This window comes from Carcharodon carcharias, chromosome 9 (assembly GCF_017639515.1).
Source record: "Carcharodon carcharias isolate sCarCar2 chromosome 9, sCarCar2.pri, whole genome shotgun sequence".
Classification (NCBI taxonomy): Eukaryota; Metazoa; Chordata; class Chondrichthyes; order Lamniformes; family Lamnidae; genus Carcharodon; species Carcharodon carcharias.
This window is the reverse complement of record NC_054475.1, coordinates 6,150,972-6,173,997: the sequence shown is the minus strand read 5'-3', so window position 1 is coordinate 6,173,997 and position 23,026 is coordinate 6,150,972. Positions and strand designations below refer to the sequence as shown.

Below are 23,026 nucleotides of genomic sequence, written 5' to 3'. Positions count from 1 at the left end.
AAACCTGTTTATAACTATATTTAACATATAATTACACAGAACTTACAACATGGAAACAGGCCTTTTGGCCCAACCAGTTTGTGCTGGTGCTTATCCTCCACTCAAGTTACTTGACATCTACTGGGAAATCATTGGGAACTCTGTAATTGCCCTAACACCTCAGGTTAGGAAGGGGAACAAAAAAGTCACCGATTCAGTCTCTGATCGGTGTCTAGCAGGTCCCATTGAAGGTGAGCATTCGGATAACAGCACTGAGTTTGGCTGTGATGCCATGACAGTCATACAACCCAATGACACCCAATGTCTAAGTTTCCACGTGAAAAGTGTCCACTTGAGTGTGATTTAAAATGGGCAGCACACATTCTAGAAACGTGCTCATTAAGAAAGGAGGGGGAGCAGAAGGGAATTTTTCCACATAAACCTGCAGCTCATAAGTATTCCATTAGAAGAGTTCTAATGCAAAATTGGTCAGTGTAGCAGGGCACATCCTGGTTGGGACCTTCCATGAGCCTGCTCAAACATCAAAATCCAGTTTAACTTTGGATCTTGCTCACAGACTAGACTTTCACTGCCTCTGCTGTTGACTGATTGCTCTTCAGTAATTGAAAAATTCACCCACTACAAAATGCACATGTGACACAATATAAATCAGTAGTAGGCTACTGGAGAAGTCTAGGAAACTTATCTGCCAAATTATTTATATAGAATTTTCTTCCATATATATTACATTCAGAAATGAAAGAAGCATGATATAAAATGCAAGCATTTATTGAATAAAAATATTGTCTATTTATAAAAAGGTCTCAACATCAGATAGTAAAAAACGTTCACATTTAAGCATCTCTTGGTTTTTCCGGTCGCCAAATTCATTTTCTTAACATCTGTGTTGAACTATAAGGTTTAAATGAATCCAAATGCAAGTTCTTAAAGTATGGGCATTGAAAGGGAAATGGCTTCTTGGAAGAGGTTGCTCAACATGGAAGAAGCAAACTGAGCTTTGTGTCCACAGACTTGCAGACAGATAGCTAAAACATTTGATCCAACTCCATAACCGAGTGTGATACCGGTCTCAGTAATCCTAGATTGCTTTTAAGAAGATATATGGTGCAGGAGATAAGTTTGGCGATCTCAAATCCAGTTCCTAGTAGGCCTGCAGAATAAGTCTGTCCCCTAATTTGGCACTTCACTTAAAGTCATCACAGGATAATCGATGCCAGAATTAGAAAACATCACAACGATGCGGCAGGGAATGTTCTTCAAAGCCCAGGGCTCAAAGATGGTTGGACAGAAGATGCAGGTCTTTACCCTGTAAAAACGAGTGCTTGATGCGGTTACCAGGTTCCCAACATGAGAAATGTCACATTACCCAGTACATTAATCACCTTGCTGATCACAACATTCACTAAAATAATTTGGAGTGCGCTTGTAGTGTAACATTCAAGAATCTGCTTCGTCAATTCATGGGATAAACATCGTTGCTTTCACTAGGTATATTATACAGCACTCAAAGTGTTAGTGCATAAATTCAGTAACTGATCAAACTGCAGATCTCAGTGTACTACAAACATAAAGGTAACTGTGGAGTCAACAGTAATTGCGCAGTCTGCACCACAGGTCCCATGAGCACTTCATGTAGCTTTCACTGCAATTGTTCAGGACGTTGTGCCAAATTTAATAATATGCAAGCTTCAGTGAATATTTCCGCTATGACTAGGTCACTGTGACCATCAAGCACTTCACTGCATAAAAACGCACATCTCTTTCAAAACTAACCACAGGGGAAGAATTAATCTTGCCACTATGTGCAGCGATATCAAATGTTTCAGTGCAGTGTTCCTCTTCAAAAATCATAAATTTATTTTTTTCTTTAATGTACTTACGAAATATAGACCAGAGATAATTTGCATTGTTGTACTTAGTCTTCCTACACATAGCAACCAAAGCAATTTTCCCCCTCCGCACCTACATATCAATGATGCAGTCATGTCATTGCAGCGAGTTGAATATGAAAAGATGGTTTATGCTGGTCTAATTATAACGATGATGTCTGCACTGCAGCATTCTATGTGAATACACTGCTTTACATACTGATATAATGAATGTGGTACAATGTGGCTGACATTCATTCGTTTTCGTCATAGCCTAAGTGGCATTGTCTTGCTTCTACTCCGGCTTTCTTCAAGCATCCCTCAGCCCACGTCTCAGTGTTATTTGCCCATCCATGTTTTTCTTCTTCCTTTTCTGTTCTTACCCTCACTTTCTCCTTCACTTGTTGCCAGACAAGGTTGTCGGGTCTTCACTTCCAATGTCTGTACTTGGCTATCTTTCTCTCTCTATTTGTACTTAGCAACCCTTTTGATTCCAGAGCTTCTGAACAAATGATTGAAATAATCTTCCAATCTCCAATTTAAAAAGCTGGACTGTACGTTATCGAGTCTTTCTCATTAAGTGCTTATTTTCTTCCATTTTCATTCAGGACAGGCAGCAGTGCAATTAACACTCCACCGGGTGGAACAGGACATTGGCACCCAAATAAAATGATCCAAAAGGGTACCAAAAAATAAAACCAAACTGATACACCAGAGTCATTATCAGCTGTCCCTTGATTAGGATGATGTCTACTCAGGGCCATGGGTTTTGATGTGACTGAACAGGTAAATTCTCAACCTACAGGTCTTTGGGCACATGGGACAAGGTGTGCCACAAGGTAGTGGGATCTGGAATGCAGGATTTGCTTCCTTCCCTGTCCTTCTCTGTCAGTGCTCTGCCTCTTCATTAAGGCGTTGGGCTCGAAGCATGATGCAGATTGATGGACAAGTTACTGCCATTTTGAATAATTGGTAGCAAGCTCCTCCCAGTCTTTGCCAATTGCTGCCATACTTCAAAAGAGAGCTTCAGAGTGTCCTTGAAGCATTTTCTTTGTCCTCCCCTGGAACACAGGCCATTTGAGAAAATAGGGCCTTGCAAGGGAGACACTTTTTCGGCCAACCGGACACAGTATCCAGTCTATTGCAATTGATTTTGCAGGAGTTTTGCCTGAATGCTTGCAAAGCTGGCTTCAAGAAGGAAACTAGCATTTGTTTGAATCCATTGAATCCAGACGATGCAGCCAAGGCACTGCTGGTGAAACTACTGCTCATGTCATTGAAACACAATTCCAAGTCTCACTACAATACAGCAGCATGGGCTTTAGTTGACTTGTGGAGGTCTTTGTTGTCAAACACTCATTGCCGTAGTTTGTAGAAGGTTGAGCTGGAGCAGCTGATCCACTATTGGATCTCTTTTTCAACGGAGGCCTTTTTAGAGAAGTGGTTGCCAAGGTCTGGAACATAGGAGGATGGGATGAGTAGGAGTAGGCCATTCAGCCCATTGAGCCTGCTATGCCATTCATACAGATCATGGCTGATCATCTACCTTTATACCATTTTTCCCCACTGACATAACCTTTGATGTTATTAGGACCCAGATATCTATTGATTTCTGTCTTGAACAGAAATTGAGCATCCACAGCCCTCTGGGGTAGAGAATTCCAAAGATTCACCGCCCTCTGAGTGAAGAAATTCCTCCTCATCTCAATCTTAAATGGCCTTCCCTTTATTCTGAGACGGTGTCCCCTGGTTCTGGACTCACCAGCCAGGGGAAACATCCTATCTACATCCAACCTGTAAGAACTTTGTAAGTTTCAATGAGATCACCTCTCATTCTTTGAAACTCTAAAGAATACAAGCCCAGTTTCTTCAATCTCTCCTGATAAAACAATCCTGCCATCCCAGGGATTAGTCTGATGAATCTTCATTGCACTGCCTTTATGACAAGTATATCCTTCTTTAGGTGAGACTAAAACTGTACAAAATACTCCAGGTGAGGTCTCACGAAGGCTCTATGCAATTGCAGCAAGACACCTTTACTCCTGTACTCAAATCCCTTGTGATGAAGGCTAACATACCATTTGTTTCCCAATTGCTTCTGCAGCTGCATGCTAGCTTTTAGTAACTCATGAATGAGGATGCCCCCTCCCTTTGGGCATCAACACTTCCCAACCTTTCACCATTTAACAAACACTTTGCCTTTCTGTTTTTTCTACCAAAGTAGATAATCAAACTTATTCACATATTCCATCTGCCATGTTCTTGTCTACTCACTTAGCCTGTCCACATCCCCTTGAATACTCCTTGCATTCTCCTCACAATTTACATTCGCACCTAGTTTAGTGTCATCAGAAAATTTGGATATATACAGTTGGTCCCCACACCTAAATCATTTATATAGATTGTGAATAGCTGTGGCCCAAGCACTGATCCTTGTGGCACCTCACTAGTAACAACCTGCCATCCTGAGAATTCCTACTCTGTTTCGTGTCTGTTAACCAATTTTCAATCCATACCAGTATATTGTGTGCTCATGGGAAGTGCTCAACGTACTCCAGAGTCTCTCCTTCAACATATATGGAAGGTGGAATATTTGATTGACCAGGTCAGGGTTGATATACAAATTTTGTTTTACTAACATCAAGGACAGGCAGTGTCTCTTGCATGCAGAACTGAAAAGATCGAGAGTGGCTTGCAAATCTGGAGACCATGTATGTCTATGGTGGTCAACTTAGTTTTAGCACAGAGACAACTGAGGTTAAAGATTTTTCCATCAAAGTGGTATTTAATACTCACACCAGAGGGCAGTTGATCTTTGATGAGTGAATAGCCATTGTCAAATAGATGGTAAATAGTATTAGGGCTTTCACAGAGCTTTGCTGGACACCAGTCCGGATTCTGAAGGCATCTGTTTCAGATCTCCCACTCAACACAGTTGCACTCATATCGTCATGATAAAGTTTTTGGACACCCAGACCTCTGGAGCACAATCCACAGAGCCTCGCAATTTATTAAGTTAAATGCTTTGTCAGGTCGATGAACGCAGTGAAGAATTCCTGGTGTTATTCTCGACATTTTTCTTGAATTTGTCCAGCAATAAAGACCATGTCAGAGGTTCCTCTGGAAAGTCTAAAGCCACACTGTCTCTGTGGGAGGATTTCCTCAATCACAGGAAGTAGGCGATTCAGGAGAACGTCTGCCAGGATTTTCTCTGCAGTGGATAAGAGCAAACTACCTTGGTAGTTTCCAGAGCATGATTTATCTCGCAGCACCAGGGTACAACTCTATGTTGTAGGTTCTCTAAAGTTGTATTTACACTACAGCTGTGGTGGCTTGGTTTTGTATCAGTGCAGTTATATGCACAGATGTTGCTTGAATCCAGAGCCAGAGCCTGATCTGACACCAGAATAAAGCAAAGTAGAACTCCCTGGAGGAGACTTGCACTGCTTCATTCAATCTACTTATCTGAACCTACAACCCCATTTACACAACTTTAGCATTGGTGCAGTGCTATCGACTTTGCATCAATACTAATCTTATAGACATGATGCAGTAGCACAAATCTAATAAGTGACCTAACTAGAAACGCCGCCTTTCCAAAAATATTTCACATTCTCAGCTTTTTAACATTGTTTGGAACATCAAGCCCATAATTGCATAGGACCAGAAATAACAGAGAGCCAATGTTCAGAAATCCATTCATTACACGTAAAAGCTAAATTGCCCCCATCCAGAAACAAAACAATAGAAAAAAACATTATACTTGCTTCAAAATTGAACAGGTTGGAAGACAGTCTCCTGCATGATAACTCAAGAATAAAGATCTTTTTATGACTTAAACACTGCAAGAAATACCCTCAGCAAAAAAACTTTACCTCTACAATGTCATTTAAACTAGGGTCTGTTTCAAATTTAGTCAAAATGGTTTATTAGGCCAGTTATACTACACAGTTTACAACCATGTGAAGCAGTTTAATAAAATACATTACTATGCTCTGCTGCTCAGTTGCTCAAATCAAACATTAGCAAGGGGTATCAGACCATTTTCAATGAGGTATATTCTCCTACCAATTGAGTTTTTCATATGCTGCCGTTCAAGTTTATTAGAAATCACATCTTTATACCCAAATTAAAACATTTGCAATCTGTAATTTAGACAAGGAGATTATCACCTTGTATTACAAGAGACGCCTGCAGCTGCAATTGCCACACATCCTAACATTTAATTACATAAGATTCTAATTCAGTCGATAAGCATTGTGGTAACTAAGAAAGGTCTGTCTAATTCAGCACAGATTCTCCAATAGATTTATATTTTGAATGAGTGTATGCCTATGATTTTGCATATGGTTTGTTGTTGAAATTATCGAATGTTACAAAAGGCAGAAAACTAAACAGACATCAAGTACTAAGAAGGAAAAAGAAACATTTTGTGTCCCACCAGTCACCTGGTGCACCACAGGCCATAAGACGTAGGAGCAGAATTAGGCCATTCGGCCCATTGAGTCTGCTCCACCATTCAGTGAGATCATGACTGATCTGATAATCCTTAACTCCACTCTCCTGCCTTTTCCCCATAACCCTTAAATCCCTTACTGAATAAAAATCCATCTATCTCAGCCTTGAATATACTCAACGGCCCAGGCTCTACAGCCTTCTGCAGTAAAGAATTCCACAGATTGACTACCCTCAGGGAAGAAATTCCTCCTCATCTCTGTTTTAAATGGGCCCCCCCTTACTCTGGTCCTAGATTCTCCCACAAAGGGAAACAACCTCTCAACATTTACCCTGTCAAGATCCCTAACAATTAACAGGGTCTCCTCTTTTTCACAATTTTAATATTATTGCTCTATTCAGGTCCCTCTACAACACATTATGGGGTTAGGTTGCTGCCTGCTTTTAGCCATATTTGCATAGTCAACTTTTTGTTCACCAATTATAAATTTCTTATAAATTTTATATATAAATAATTGCATATTGAAACAAACTGTTCCATGTGTCATCAAACAAACAATAATGCCCCATTTAAAGAGGGACAATGAAATGGAAAACTATATCAGACAAATAAAATTTAAATTAAATAGCTTTTAGATGCGTCTACTGCATACTTCAATCCCTGTGGTGTCTATCAGTTGTGGCAGGGCTCAAAGTCATCAGTGGGTACCGTGTGCTCATTTCCAGGGCCACTGAGGTGCAGACAGAGCTGCAAAGAGAAACAGGCAGCTTAAGTGACAATCCCAGGTCTGTGGATGGCAACCTTAATCAGCCCATGGGGGGGTCCTCCGACTTACCCCTCCCTACTAAACAATCTAGCTACACTGTGGCGCCTGCAGCCGATCAAGAAGCAGCTCACCACCAACTTCTCAAGGGCAATTAGAGATGGACAATAAATGCTGGCCTTGCCAGCGACGTTCAGATCCTATGAATGAATATATTTTTAAAAATCAGGTTGAATGTACCAGGTCACTGTGCTCAAAGAGTCCACGATCTAGCTCCAGTCAACCATACCTTAAGTCTATAAAAGGTTTAACTTTTACAATGTAATAAAAGGCTGGGATTAATCTCCTGAGGCTCTGCTTAATTACCCTTGGGAGCCAGAGATTCCTGCTGCATTAGCCTCAGTGGATTTTATCTTGTGATTTTTTTTTCACCTCTCCTTGATAATTCCAACTGTCAGCATATCCCTTATCACTGTATTCCACTCACATGGCCACAGTGCGAGATTTATTATTCAACATCTCTAAACTGCCTTATTCATTTGCAACAGCGAATTCTAAACTCATTTAAAAGAAAGGAGGAGATATGTGTGCATTATGAAGCAGACCTTGATCCACTTGTATATATTCAGCGGTCCTATATCAAAGTCTAGAAAGTCACCAAGGTGAAACAGTACTTGTTATCTGAACCTCATAAAAAGCACTCTTTGCCTCACCACTGTAGGATTTTCATTTCTGAAGGAGTTCCTTAAGGCTTCTTTAAAGCAGTGACAACTTAATGCTGTGGCCTCATACCCAAAGGAAATTGTACTAACCAAATTTACAAAAAAAAGCAAAATACCACAGCCGCTGGAAATTCAAAATAAAAACAGAAAATTCTAGAAATGCTCAGCATGGAATTTATTCTTACATTTTTTAAAATCATTCTTTCATGGGATGTGAGCATCTCTAGCTAGGCTAGTATTTAGTGCCCATCCCTAATTGCCCTTGAACTGAGTGGCTTGTTAGGCTATCTCAGAGATCAGTTAAGAGTCAACCACATGGCCGTGGGTCTGGAGTCACATATAGGCCAGCTCAGGTAAGGATGGCTGATTTCCTTCCCTGAAGGGCATGAGTGAACCAGATGGGTTTTTACAACCAAGATAGTTTCATGGTCGCTATTACCAAGGCTAGATTTATATTCCAGATTTTATTAATTTAATTCAAATTTCACCAGCTGTTTGAACCCATGTTGCTACAGCATTAGCCTGGGCCTCTGGCATACTAGTCCACCATCATCTCTCCCAATAGCAAAATCTCTGTGGAGATAGAAAAAGAGTTAACGTTTCAGATGATTACTTTTGCTAATTCTGATGAAAGGGTGAGATGTAACTTCGGAAATACGGAGGTAAAGATAGTGGGAAGGGAAGAACAAAAGGGCAGGCTGAAAGGCAAAAGGGGTTAAATGCCCAAAGGGATGTTGGTGCAAGGCAAAAAGAGATAATGGGGTCAACAAAAGATGGGTCCAGGGCAGTTGGAAATGACAAATGCAAAAATATGACCCGCAACTGCTGTCCAGAAAAATGCTCATTAGAACACTAAAGGAGACAAAGGATAGAGAGGTCAGAAAGGGATCGAGGCAGAAAATTAAAATGACAAATGACTTGAAGTTCAGGGTCATGTTGAACGACCATTCCCTCCTTGATACCCTAATCCAATCTTCAAAAGCCCCTCCCCATCCCACGCTGTCTTCCTGGGTAAGTGCAGGAGATGCAACACGTGCCCTTTTACCTCCTTCCAGGAGAAGAAAGTGTGTTCGCTGGCAGTATCATGCTGGAAATCAGACAGCCCCAAAGACTCCTCCCAGAAGAAGCAACAAATTACTTGTACACCTTTCATTTTAGTATACCATATTCACTATTCACAATATGATGCCCACCAAATTGGGGAACCAAACACAGATTTGGTTAATCATTCCTGCTGTCCACCCTATTAAAGATCTTTCCTTCTATGCTTCTCTCTCCTTCACACCACTTTCCCTATTTGCTTAAAACCTGTGCACACTTCTACATTTTTCTAGTTCTGGTGAAAGGTCAAATAACTGTTTCTGTCTCCACAGATGCTGCCTGACCAGCTGAGTATTTTCCAGCATCTCCCGTTTCTATTCAACAGATATATCTCACATTAGAGTTACATACCACATTTGGCTCGAGCTAAAGAACAAAGGGGTGCAATTACATGGCTTGATGTAGTCTATAGACTGCCAACTAGTGGGAAGGATGTAGAAAAACAAATCTGCAAGGAAATTACAGAGAGATGCAAACATTATAGAGTAGTTTACAATGGGAGACTTTAATTACCTGAACGAAGACTGAAACAGTGGTAGTGTAAAGGGCAGAGATGGGGTCAAGAGTTCCTAGATTGTGTTCAGGAGAATTTTCGACAGCAGTGTGTGTCCAATCCAACAAGAAAGGATGCACTATTGGACCTGGTTCTTAGAAATGAGGTGAGTCAAGCAGATCAATCGTCAGAGGGGGAACATTTAGGAGACAATGATAATTGTATAGTAAGGTTCAGGATGATGGGAGAAAAAGACAATAGTCAATCCAGAGTATGAATAATTAACTGGGGGAGAGCGGATTTCAATGGGGCAAGAATGGAGCTGAGCCAGATAGGCAGGAACCAAAGATTGGCAGGAAAAACTGTAGCTGGACAATGGGCTACCTTCAAAGAAGAAATTGGGCAATCAAGGTACATTCCATCAAAAGAGAAAGGTAGGGCAAACAAATCCAGAGCTCCCTGGATGAACAAGGGGATAGAAATTAAGATAAAAAAGAAAAAATAAGCTTATAACAGGTGTCAGATAGTAAACACAATTGAGAGCCAAGCAGAATACAAAAAGTGCATGGGTTGGGGGGGCTGGGGGGGGGGGGGGGGGGGGGGGGTTTACAAAAGCAAATCAGAAAAGACTGGCAGAAAATATAAAGGGAACTCCCAAAGTCTTCTATAGGCATGTGAATAATAAAAGATTGGTAAAAGGAGGAGTACGGCCAATTAGGGACCAAAAAGGGGATTTACACATGGAGGTAGGGGGCATGGCTGAGATGCTAAATGAGTACTTTTGCATCTGCCTTTACCGAGCAAGCAGATGCTACTGAGGTCACAGTGACAGAGGGGGAAACTCTGTCAACAGAAGGGTTCAAATTTGTTAAAGAGGAAGCGTTAGATAAACTGTCAATACTTAAAGTTGACAAGGCACTGCAGATGAGATGCATCCAAGGATGTTGAAAGAAGTGAGTGTGGAAATTACAAGGGCACTGGCCATAATCTTTCAGCGTTCCCTAGGTTCAAGGGAGGTGGCAGAGGACTGAAAAATTGCAAACATTACGCCCTTGTTCAAAAAAGGTTGTAAGTATAAGCCTAGCAATTACAGACCAGTCAGTTTAACTTCAGTGGTGGGGAAGCTTCTAGAAACAATTATTTGAAATAGAATTAGCAGTCACATGGAAAAACATGAGTTGATAAGGAAGAGCCAGCATGGGTTTCTAAAGGGGAAGTAATATTTAACTAACTTGCTGGAGTTTTTTGAAGAAGTAACAGAGAGGGTTGATGAGGGTAATGCTGTTGATGTGGTGTACATGGACTTTCAGAAGGCATTCGATACAGTACCACACAACAGGCTTGTGAGAAAAGTTATAGCTCATGGGATAAGGAGGACAGTACCAATGTGGATACAAAATTGGCTGAGTAATAAGAAAGAGAGTGTAACGGTCAATGGATATTTTTCGGGCTGGAGGAAGATTTTTAGCAGAGTTCCCTTGGGGTCAGTATTGGGACTCTTGCTTTTCCTGATATACATTAATGATCTAGATTTTGGTGTGCAGGGGACAATTTCAAAGTTTGCAGTTGATATGAAACTTGAAAGCATTGTAAACTGTAAGGGGGACAGTATAAAACCACAAAAGGAAATAGATATGTTGGTGGAGTGGGCAGATAGGTGGCAGATGAAGTTCAAGAAGTGTGAGGTGATACATCTTGGTAGGACGAACATGGAGAGACAATAAAAAATAAAGAGTATAATTCTTAAGGGGGTACAGGAGCAGAGGGACCTGGGTGTATTTGTGCATAGATCATTGAAGGTGGCAGGGCGGGTGGAGAGAGCAGTTAATAAAGCATATAATATCCTGGGCTTCATTAATAGGGGCATAGATAACAAGAGCAAGGAAGTTATGCTGAATTTACATAAGACACTAGTTAGACCTCAGCTGGAGTATTGTGTACAGTTCTGAGCGACACATAATAGGAAGGATGTGAATGCATTGGAGAGAGTTAAGAGGTTTACAAGAATAGTTCCAGGAATGAGAAACTTCAGTTATGAAGAATAGATTGGAGAGGTTGGGAATGTTCTCCTTGGAGAAGATAAGGCTGAGAGAAGATTTTATAGAGGTGTTCAAAATCATGAGGCAGGGAGAAAGGTAGAAATTGTTCCCGCTCGTAAAAGGATCAGAAATGAGAGGGCACAGAAGGAAAGCAATTTGCAAAAAAAACAAACGTGATGTGAGAAAAATAACTTTTTCACACAGCAAGTGATGCGAACCTGAAATGCACTGTCTGGAAGTGTGGTGAAGGAAGGTTCAATCGAGGCATTCAAGAGGGCATTAGATGATTATTTGAACAGAAACAATGTGCAAGAGTACAGGGAAAAGGCAGGAAAATGGCACTAAGTCATAATGCTTACTTAGAGAGCCAGTGCAGATCCAGTGATGGGCTGAATGATCTCCTTCTGTGCCGTAACAATATTATGATTGTGTGTGATAGAGCCCTTAAAGCCAGCAAGTAGAGATATTTCACCCCAATCCAGGAGATGAAAAAATATTGCTCAAAACTCTACTACAATTAGGATCCACAAAGCACACAGCTGTTTTAAAACACTGTACAAAATCACAGAGGAAAATGTATTAGCCAAGAGTGATTGCAAGATGCAATGTAACAGACATTCAGAACAGACCAAATTTTGAGCCCTTTATTGAGTCACTTGCACACATAAATAAGATTAGAGATCTCTAACTACTTCTTTCTGGTCTTGATACAACAGTATATTTTAGGCTTGAAAAGCTCACTTGTTTTTAATCTTTCTATCACATTGAATGGTAATTCACAATTTATCCCTGACACAATGACATTCATTCAAGATGATTTATATTTTTGAGATTACTAAAAGCTTAACCAAGAAAATATCTCTATGAAATTTCACCGAAGAGTACAACTTAACTACCATGTATATCACACTAACTTTTCAGCATAATTCTCTAAGTTAACAGCTGATGCTGGTTCATTTATGGAGTTTACTGAGCCATGTGATGGAGGTGCAGATCAAACCATTGCGCTCCTACAGCCCTACAACCAGCCCCTCCCCAAAATCTCTGTGCTCCTAAATTTTGACCTCTTGCATATCCTCCAGTTTTAATCGCTTCATCATTGGCAACTGTGCTTTCAGCTGCCCAAAAACAACTTGCCCTTGCACAGTGCCTTTAATGTAATGTAATACTTCACTGTGCCTCACAGGAATGTTAGCAAACAAAATTTGACACCTAAGAAAATGTTAGGGCAAATGACCAAAACCTTAGACACAGAGTTAGATTTTTTAAGAAGTGTCTTAAAAGGAACAAAGGGAAGAATAGAGGAATTCCAGAGCTTAGAGCAGTCCTTCTCAAACTATTTTCTAATGCAACCCCATTTTAACTTGAAATTAACTTGACGCCGGGTGCCAACAAAAATTGGAATAAAGCAGCATAATAGCATTCTGTGAAGTGTGCATATAATAGAATTACATATCATACAGATGTTTATATTTATATGATGTATTTTAAAGTACTCTGCTTAAATGCTATTATTTTAAGTACTCCATAGGTTTTGGCCAAGCTCTCCATATTCTCTGGTGACAGAAGACTCAGTGAAACCCCTCTTTACCCCCCTACCCTCAACACAAATTGCAATCAGCCCTTCTCCCATCACACACACACCTCTCTTCCTAAACAACTCACCACCTGAAACACACACACACACACACCCACCCACACCCACTGTGACCCTATTGGGGGTGAGTATCCCCGTTTAGAGAACCCCTGTCCTAAGTTCCGGGATTCTCTCCATAAACCTCTTCACCCCTCTGCCTCGCCTCTAAGATGCACCTTAACACCTACCTAATGAACTAAGCTTTTGGTTATCTGCCCTACTATCTCCTTATGTAGCTCGTGTCAAACTTTAATTGATAATGCTCCTTCGAAGCATCTTGGGACGCTTTACTAAATTAAAGTCATTATATAAATGCAAATTGCTGTCAGAACAAAATACAGCAGATCACAGTGAATATTATAATAAAAAGGGAAATGCTAAGTCACTTCTGGAGTTGCTCAGCTAGCCTTTAAAGTTTTCAGTGAAGATTAATTTTATTACTATTTTCAAATAAAAACACATCTATATTTAAATGTGAGTGCCCAAATAGCCCCTTTACAGTTACATATTAAATGTTAACCAGTCAGAAACACCTCGACCTCAACTTGACACTGTAGATAGAAATTCAAGCTATGAGGCAAAGGAACCAATCTAACCTTTAAGGTTCATTTATTCACACAAGTTTCTTAATCTTTCCAGACAAAGTAAATCCACAGGGATCAGACACTAGATAGCTGAATGGCTCTACTTTAGAAACTTTTGCATCGTCAGTCTTCTCATGGGAAAATATGTATTATGCCCTGGTTCAAGCACGACAAAAACATTAATGTTCCATTTAATTAATGTGCACTGCCACTCAAACCTCAGGTGTGAAGCTTCGTTCCCAACCTCAATCTGATGTCCCAGCAATCAGTCACATACCACAAGTCTTAAAAAGTCTGTTCTACTTTCTGGTTTCAGACACTCAAGACTTTAGTATCCTAAATCTCGAGCTTTATGACAGGTCAATGATGATCATAAACTAGAATTACAAGAAGTGCAAAATTGATTTAAAAGTGATGAATCTCCTTCACTTTGAAGACTTTTAAAAAAAACTTCCTTCATTGCACAAAAAGATACCGCAGGCAATTATGTCACCTCTCCAGGTATGACACTTATTCTACAGGGAAATAACATTTTATTTTTTGTCAAAATGATTATTCGCTGTAGGCAAGCTGAGGCACTAGACGTTACAGCCTCCTCCATTCCCCTCAAACCCCAGCCCCAACAGATTATTAACATGACACCTAATCGAGCCATCATTCTGGATGTCACTGATGTTAGCTGGCATACCACATTTCTGACTAAACGTATGAACACATCTGAATGCAACACAAGCTGCAGGACCCAATTCAAATCTCAGCTTCAAGAGCTGAATTTTTCTCTGCAGATAATCAGGGAAAAATAAAAGTACTTCCAAACAGTTATTATTGTACAATATGCTAAAACTGGAAAAGAAAATATTTTTAAAAAAAAAAAGACTCGCTCAGCTCTTCAGCTATTAGCATTAACCTTCACTTAGATTTTCAACAGATGCTGGTGGGGGCCACACATAGAATATTAGGCTAAATTCACTGATCTCAGGAGTTACTCTCAAAGGGAGTGCAGGTTAGAGAATCAAATCTTTAATTTTGTATCTGCAATCTTTATTCCCCGAGTATAGCTCCTTGCTGGGAACGAAACATTAGCAAACCTACCCAGCTGTGACCAGTTTCCATCACCCCTTAAAGTCTGAGGAATAAAGAAGTTTTTTTAAAAAAAGGTTTCTCCTCCTTCCATCCCCTCACCCACCCTCTCAATGTTGTTGAATTATTTTTTTCATAGTTTAAATCAAGCGTAAAACCATCCAAGCATTAGAAAGAGTAGGGCAAAGGTCAACTAAACTGATAGCAGGGACTGGGCACCTAAATTACAAGGAGAGGCTGCAGATGGAATGTATACACTGGAAAAGGAAAGCCTCAAAGATTCATCTTATAGAAGCATTCATAGAATCATCGAATGGTTACAGCATGGAAGGAGGTTATTCAGCCCGTCATTTCCATTCCAGCTCTCTGCAAAAGAAACTCAGCCAGTCCCACCCTACTGCCTTTTCCCCCATAGCCCTGCAATCTTTTTCCTCTTCAGATAATTATCCAACAACCTTTTGAAAGTAACAAATGAATCAGCCTCCGCCACACAGGCAGTGCATTTGAGATCCTAACCTCTTTATATGTTCGAAATATTTCCTCATCTCCTCATTGGCAAAAGAACCAATCACCTATATCTTTCAGCCAATGTCCCCAATTACTCAATCACTATCCCCAAGTATGTCTGTCCCTCCGATAAGGCAGACCCACAAGAGGTGGGGGTATGAGTATTTTATAGTCAGGAGGATTTGGCCCTGGCAGTCCTCAAAATTGACCCCGCAACCCTAGAAATCTTAGGTCAAACATCAGCAAGGTGGGACTCAGGGTAAGGTGCTTCGATATCCTTCGCCTGGAGTACCTCAGTAGCACCATTGCCAGCAGAAACCTGAAAGACAGAGCTGCCAGACTAGGCCTGCAGCAGGTAATGAAAGAACGAAGAAAAGAAAAAAATCCAGGTGATCTTGTCCTCGCCATCTGGGTCATAGATGCATCTGTACCTGACAGTAATGGTAGGAGCGACCACCATCCTTTTGACTCCAAAGTCCTGTCTTCACACTGAGGGCACTCTCCATTGTGTTGTGTGGCAATACCACCATTCTAAATGGGATAGGTGAGGAAGAGATCCAGCAACTCACAACTAAGCAACAATGTAAGACTGTTAACCACAAGCAACATCAAGATGTTTCACCACAATCTGTAACCTCATGGCCTGACGTATCCCTGAAGTCAACAGAATATCCCTGGTTCAATGGGGAGCGTAGTAGAGTATGTCAGGAACAACAGCAGGCATACCCAAAAATGAGGTGCCAATCTGGTGAAGCTACCATAGAAAACTATGTGCATGCTAAACAGCAGAAGCAGGATGCTATGGGCACAGCCAAGCAATCCTACAACCAACAGATCAAATCAAACTCTGAAGTCCTGTCATATCCAATTGTGAATGGAGGTATTCAATTAACTGGAAGCAGTTCCACAAACATCCCCATCCTCAATGGTGGCAGAGCCCAATGTCTGAATGCAAAAGGCGAGACTAAAGCTTTTGCAACCAGCTTTAGCCAAAAAAAGTGCCAAGTTGATGATCCATTGCTGCACCATCCGTGGCTCAGTATTCAACACTCTTGCCTCAGAGTCAGAAGATTATGGGTTCAAGTGTCACTCCAGGGCCTGAGGACAAAAATTAAGGCTGACATTCCATTACAATAATGAGGGATTGCTGCACTGTCCAAGGTGCCGTCTTTCAGATAAGATGTTAAGATAGGCTTGGTCTGCTCTCACAGATAGACGTAAAAGATCCCGAGGCACTATTTCAAAGAAGCGCATCAGAGATATCCCTGGTGTCCTGGCTAATATTTATCCCCGAATCAACATAACAAAAACAGATTACCTGGTTATCACATTGCTGTTTGTGGGAGCTTGCTGTGTGCAAACTGGCTGCTGTCTTTCCTATATTACAACAGTGACAACCCTTCAAAAGTACTTCATTGCAAAGCACTTTGTGCTGTCCGGTGATTGTGAAATATGCTATATAAAATGCACGTTTAATCACTGTCTCCTCCTGAAGTTCCGATCATCACAGAAGCCAGTCTTAAGCCAATTCAATTCGTCACACATGATACCAAGAAACTGAAAAGCATTCTCGATACAGCAAAGTCTATGGGCCCCCAACAATATCCCATCTGTAATGCTGAAGACTTCTGCTCCTGAACTAGCCACATCCAAGTAAAGGTGTTTGTGTACAGCTACAACACTGCCATCTACCCAAAAATGTGTAAAATTCCCCAGGTATGTCCTGTCCACAAAACGCAGGACATTCCAATCTGGCCCTTTACCACCCCTCAGTCTACTCTCAAGCAGCAGCAAAGTAATGCAAGGTGTCTTTGGCAGTGCTATTAAGTGGTACTTATTCATCAATATCCTGCGCATAGGTTGAGCTTGAGTTTCGCCACTATAATTGCTCCCGATTCCATTGCAGCCTTGGTCCACACATTTCAGTGGTAGGGTCAGATGAGAGTGACTGCCCGTGACATCAAGGAAGCAACTGAATGAGTGTGACATCAAGAAGCCCTTGTAAAATTGAAGTCATTGGGAATTTGGGGGAAACTGTCCACTGGCTGGAATCATCCCTAGCACAACGTAAGATGGCTGTTGTTGTTGGAGGCCAATCTGTGCTTCAGGAATTCCTCAGGAGAGTGTCAGAAGCTCAACCATCTTTAGCTGCTTCATCAGTGACTTTCTCTCCATCATAAAGGTCAGAAGTGGGATTGTTTGCTGATGACTGTACCGCATTCAGTTCCATTCGTTACTCCTCAGATGCTGCAGCAGTCTGTGCCCTCAAGTAGCAAGACCTGAAGAACATTCAGGCTTGAGCTTGTAAGTGTTAAGCAACATTTGCAAGCACCGGGTAATGAACATTTCCATCAAGAGAAAATTTAACCATCCCCCTTTAACATTCAACAGCTGCACCATCAACATCCTGCGGATCATCATTGACCAGGTACTTAACTGGACCAGCCAGATAATTACATTGGTTGCAAGGGCCGGTCAGAGGGTCGATATTCCACAGCATGTAACTCACCTGACTCCCCAAAGCCAGTTCTCATTTAGAACGCACAAGTTAGAGGTGACATGGAATATTCTCCTTCATGCCTGGTAGAGTTCAGCTCTAAAAACACTCAAGAAGCTCAACGCCATCCAGAAGCATGTTTTATTGGTATCCCATCCACCACCTTAAACATTCATTCCCTCTACCACTGCTGAACAAAGGCTGCAGCATTTACTATCTACAAGATGCACTGCAGCAACTGGTCAATGCTGTGACTGTACATCTAAGACCCAAGACCTCTACCACCTAGGAAACCAAGGACAGCAGTCACATGGGAATACATCACCTGCATGGTCTCAAGTCACGCACTATCTTGATTTGGAAATACATTGATGTTTCCTCATCGTCACTGTCAACATCCTGCATCTCCACCAAATAGTTCCCAGGGAGGTCTTCACCACATGCACTGCAAGCAGATCAAGGTGGCAGCTCACCAGTACCTTCTCAAGGATAATTAGGGGAGATATGGGCAAAATTGTTGGCCTGGCCAATGACACCCACATCCCAAGAAGGAACCAAAAAATTAAACAATGACTACATTGCTAAACTGCTTCATGGTCAATAAATTTTGAACACCGTGTAAGATTTTAGATAAATGCAAATTCTTTCTTTCCATGACCACCGAGAATTGAACTTAAAATGACTTAATTCCACCAGGCACAATGATGGCTAAATCAGCTGAAATACCTATCAAGCAAAACAGATACATTTATGCGAAATTGGTGCAAATTCAGCAGGCAAAAGAAAATGGTCCAAAACAATGTTTCTCTCTCAGTTATGTTCACTATTTTTGTTTTATTAAGAGAGTCAAATAAAAGACCAAGGCACAGTATGCAGGGCACCATCAAAAGTTGAAATGAGCTGGATAGAATACAATATAAATTAAGAACTAGTGATAGGAAGTGGCAATAATAAAACAAAATGGAAGAACTTGGCAAGTTTCAATAACTCAATTTTCAATTGAAACTAACAAAATTCTTCAGCTCTTTCTTTAGAAAGGGCTGAGACACTAATTTCATCAGTTAACAGGTACTAGCTGATGGTGCTGAAAACTTTGCTCACTAGTAAAGCCAGGGCAAGGATGAACAACTGACACACACCAATGGTTAATGATGCATAGTTTTGATTCAACCAAATCCAAAAGATCAAAGAAAATTGCCACAGATATAATGCCAATTTTCAATATCCCAAAGCAACAGGGTGACAAACATCTGGGATCCGGATCATGGTTACACTTACCAGAATTCATATCATACCAGAAATGTTACCCGTCTACATTTTAAACCTATATGCTCCTTCTTTAGGATCAATAAACTAGATAACCCATTAATAATTTTAACAACTCTGCTGGTCACTGACTTTCTGTGCAATAGCTTATAATAATACGTAAAACAAAAATGGATCTTTGTATGCTTAGTAGATATTCTAGACAAATATGCCTGGATTAACATAGTTTATGTACTTGCATACCCATGTGAAACAGCTGGAACCTTGGTCTAAAATCAAAAACATCAATGTTAATAGCTAAAAGCAAAATACAGCGGATGCTGGAAATCTGAAACAAAAACAGAAAATGCTTGAAAAACTCAGCATGTCTAACAGCGTCTGTGGAGAGAAAAACAGAGTTAATGCTTCAAGTTGTTATGACTCTTCTTCAGAGCTATGTTAATAGCTTTTAGGTTTTCAGCATCTGCAGTATTTTGCTTTTATTTATTGTAATGTTAATAGCTCCGTCACCTCCCAAGTAATAGGTTTTTTTAAAAAAGAGAACTTCTAGTTTGTCCCATGTCAAAATAGGCAATAATAACTTGCCCTTTAAAGTTTTAACACATGAACACCTATTTCAGCGTCAATGCTGGCAACAATTTTGCCAGCGCTGCATGCAAACTGCAAAGGCTCACAGGTGAAAAGTGGCAAAATTTGCCAAAGGTACTGCAGTGAAAAAGTCCAGTGCTATTCGTAGCACTTTAACTAGTGAGATTCAGTCCCTTCTAAAGGAGAGAAACTTGGAAAGAAATAAAACAATTGATAAAATGCTGATCAAATTTACCATGGAGTGTGGAACCATCAAAAAATCCCAACTTTGGTGGGGGGGTGGGTGTCATATGGAGAGGGGCTTGCACAATGTCAGCTAACTCACCAATTATTGATTTTCTTGGTGGGGGGGGTGGGAGAGTGGGTGGAGGGGAGGGAGGGAGGGAGGGAGGGGGGAAGGGGAGGATGGGAGGTAGGGGGTGGGAAGGTTATTACCTCCAACAAACGTTGGGAGGGAGGGGGGGGGGGGGGGGGGAATAAAATGAGTAAGGGACGCCGTTAGACGTACTGCGCATGCGCCGCCTCGCGGGGCGTCCCAGGACTTGCAGTCCTTCCGCTGAGTCCCACAAGCCGCCGGGCTGGTCGAGAAACTACAACTCCCACAATGCAGCGGCCTCCGCCCCCACTCCAGTCCAGGGGAGTCGATGGTTCTATTCCCCCTACCCCGGCCGACTCACCTTTTTCACGGGCTTATGCGAGGCGACAGCGCCGCCGTCGTTGTTGAGGACCACCAGGGAGGGCTCTTTCGGCGCGGCCGTCTTGTTGAGCGCGTACTTCTCCATGTCAGCCTTGGTCTTCTCGCCGCTCTGCGCTCTCTCGGCGTTGGCGTTCTCCTTCACCTCCTTGGCTTTCAGCGCCTCCCTCACGTCTTTGGTTTCCACCGGCTCGGGGCCTCCCTTCTTCAGCAGCTCGGCCATCGTCTCTCCTTTTACACCCTCCCCTGCCCCAACTCTCTCTCTTCCCCCCCCCCCCCCCCCCCCCCCACCACCACCACCTCTCCCTATCCCTCTCCCGCTGCCACTTCAGCCGCCGACCTTCCGCTATCGACCGCCGCCGTTTGACTCGGGTACGGGATGGCGCAGCGGCGACGGAGGGGCGGCCTGGAGTCCTGACGTCCTGACGTCGGGAGGGCGGCCTCCACCGTGCGTGCCCTAACCCGACGTCAAGCACCTTGCCAGCACTCTGCGCGTGACGTCAGCGCGTAAGCTCCGCCCCCCCCCCTTCCCCTTCCCCTTCCCCTTCCCCTGCCCCTTCTCTTTGGAAAAGTTGATCATTTCTTTTGGGGCAATTTTTTTGGCCAAGTTAGGACCTGCATTTATATAGCCCCTTCCATCGTCGCCACAAGCTGTCCCCAACCTGCTTTCACAGCTACTGTCGAAGTGTGGCCACCGTTGCATTGCGGGAAAACCCACAAGCGACTTATCTCTTCTTAGGCAGTCCCTCAGGATCCGGGATGTCTTGCTTCCACTCCGCTTCGATGGGTTCTGAGACGGCTGATCAGTCCAACGTGCGCTCTGCAGGGTCTGGCGCGTGCAGGGTGTGCTTCTCGGGTTGGTTGGATGTGTCATTCGGTGGTTATTGCGCTCCCCGACTTTGCCTCTGCAACGTTCCCGACAAAGTCTCTCGATGTGTTCGGCGCATTCCCGAATAAGCCTTCTCCATTTTGGTCAGTCATAAGCTGGGGTCTCCTGGGCGTTAGCAAGGTGTTTGACCTCTTAGGGACGCTTTGGGTACATCCCTAAAGTGTTTCCACTGTTCTCCTGGGAGTCTCCTGCTACAACCAAGTTCCGAGTAGAGCAGTTGCTTCCGGAGTCTGATGTCAAACCTACGGACAACATGTCCTGCACAATGAACCCGTTCTTGAGTGGTTAGCAACTTGATGCTGGGCAAATTGGCTTGGGAGAGGACACTGTTGAACCGCCTTTCTTACCACCAGATTTGGAGGATCCTGCATTTATTTAGCTCCTTTCACCATCACAGGATGTCCCAACTTGTCTCATAGTCAATGAAATACGTTATGTGGTCATTGTTATATTGTGGGGAATGCAGTAGCCAATTTGTGCATAGCAAGCTCCCACAAATCACAATGTGATGACCAGAAAATCTGCTTTTTTTTTTTATTTGTGATGTTGATCAACGTACAAATATTGATCAGGACACCAGTGATAACTCCCTTATTCTATTTGAAAACAGTGCCATAGGACCTTACGCATCCACCTGAGAGAGAAGACAGGGCCTCGGTTTCAAGTATCTGAAAGACAGCACCTCTGTCAATGCAGCACTCCCTCAGTACTGCACTGGAGGGTCAACCAATATTTTTGCATTCAAGTCCTAGAGTGGGACTTGGACTCACAACCTTTTACTTTGGAGTCAAGAGTGCTCTGAGCAGGACAATTTTGAGCTTATATATAGTCAATGAAGCCTCTTCAAAGCACTGCAACAGATGAGGACATAACATAGCCTCACCAGTCCTAGTCACAAGAAGAAGGCAAAGAAAAAAAGAGGCACACTTTGAGAAGACTGCTTAGGGAGGGGAAAAGCAGCAGTTCAGATGGAGGAGTTAAGTGGCCCAGGGTGTTGGACCCCAGCTAGGGGAGGCCTGAATCAGAAGAGGAAAGGCTGTTGTAACCTAGGGCTGAAAGAAGCTGCAGAAGTAGAGATGGAAGGTCCAGGCAATGGAAAAATTTGTGTTAGAGGAAGAAGTTTTACATCATTGTGCCAAAACGAAAGATGCGGGTCATGGTTGACATGGAGGTGGAACTTTGAGAGCAGGAATGTAGATGGTGGAGTTTTTTTTACAAGCTGCATTTGTGAAGGGCACAGCTCGTAAAGGTCAGCAGTAATTGAATCCAGCGATGATGAATACAAATGTAAGGATGACAGCAGTCACGGGGATGAGGTGGGGCTGAGACAGGCAGAAGTAGTACATGGCGAGTAGAATAAGGGCAGTATGAAGAAAAGTTCCAGCTTAAACCAGATATTACAGTTCCAAAGCATTAGGTTCAGCCTGTGCAAGCAACTGGGGAAAGGAATGGAGTGGAACCAAGGTGTAGGAGCTGAAAAGGTTATAGTCTTAGTAATGCAAAGCAAAACCATTCTACAGGCTGTGCTAGTTTTTTTGGGATAAAAAGGAATAGAATCAAACTGGGCAGTGCCACAAGAGGTTGGTCCTGTGAGAAATGGAGGAGGATTTATTGGTTACTCGTGTCAAATATCAGACAGAATACTGCACAGCTAAAGTGATTGTTATTGGTCATACTGACCGGGGGGGGTCTTGATGAATTTGTGCACGCTCCTCATCCTTCATTTCAATTTCCATCTCAAACTACCTTGCCTCTAAACCTCTCTCTCCAGCATAAATGATGCAGCAACTATGAAAAAAATGTTTCCATTATAGGTTCCGATATAAATCCCTCTATCCATATG

At 42.3% G+C, this 23,026-nt stretch overlaps 1 protein-coding gene across 1 annotated transcript in view; it reads right to left on the bottom strand.

Moving 5' to 3' along the window:
- The window catches only part of LOC121281810 (S-adenosylhomocysteine hydrolase-like protein 1), a 105,990-nt gene extending 85,430 nt beyond the window's left edge, over window positions 1-20,560 (bottom strand). Inside the window, exon 1 of the mRNA XM_041194820.1 lies at window positions 20,278-20,560. Coding sequence (XP_041050754.1) covers window positions 20,278-20,517 — 240 coding nt within the window. The 5' untranslated portion in view covers window positions 20,518-20,560. The remainder of the gene's footprint in view (window positions 1-20,277) is intronic.
- Between the last annotated feature and the right edge of the window lie 2,466 nt (window positions 20,561-23,026).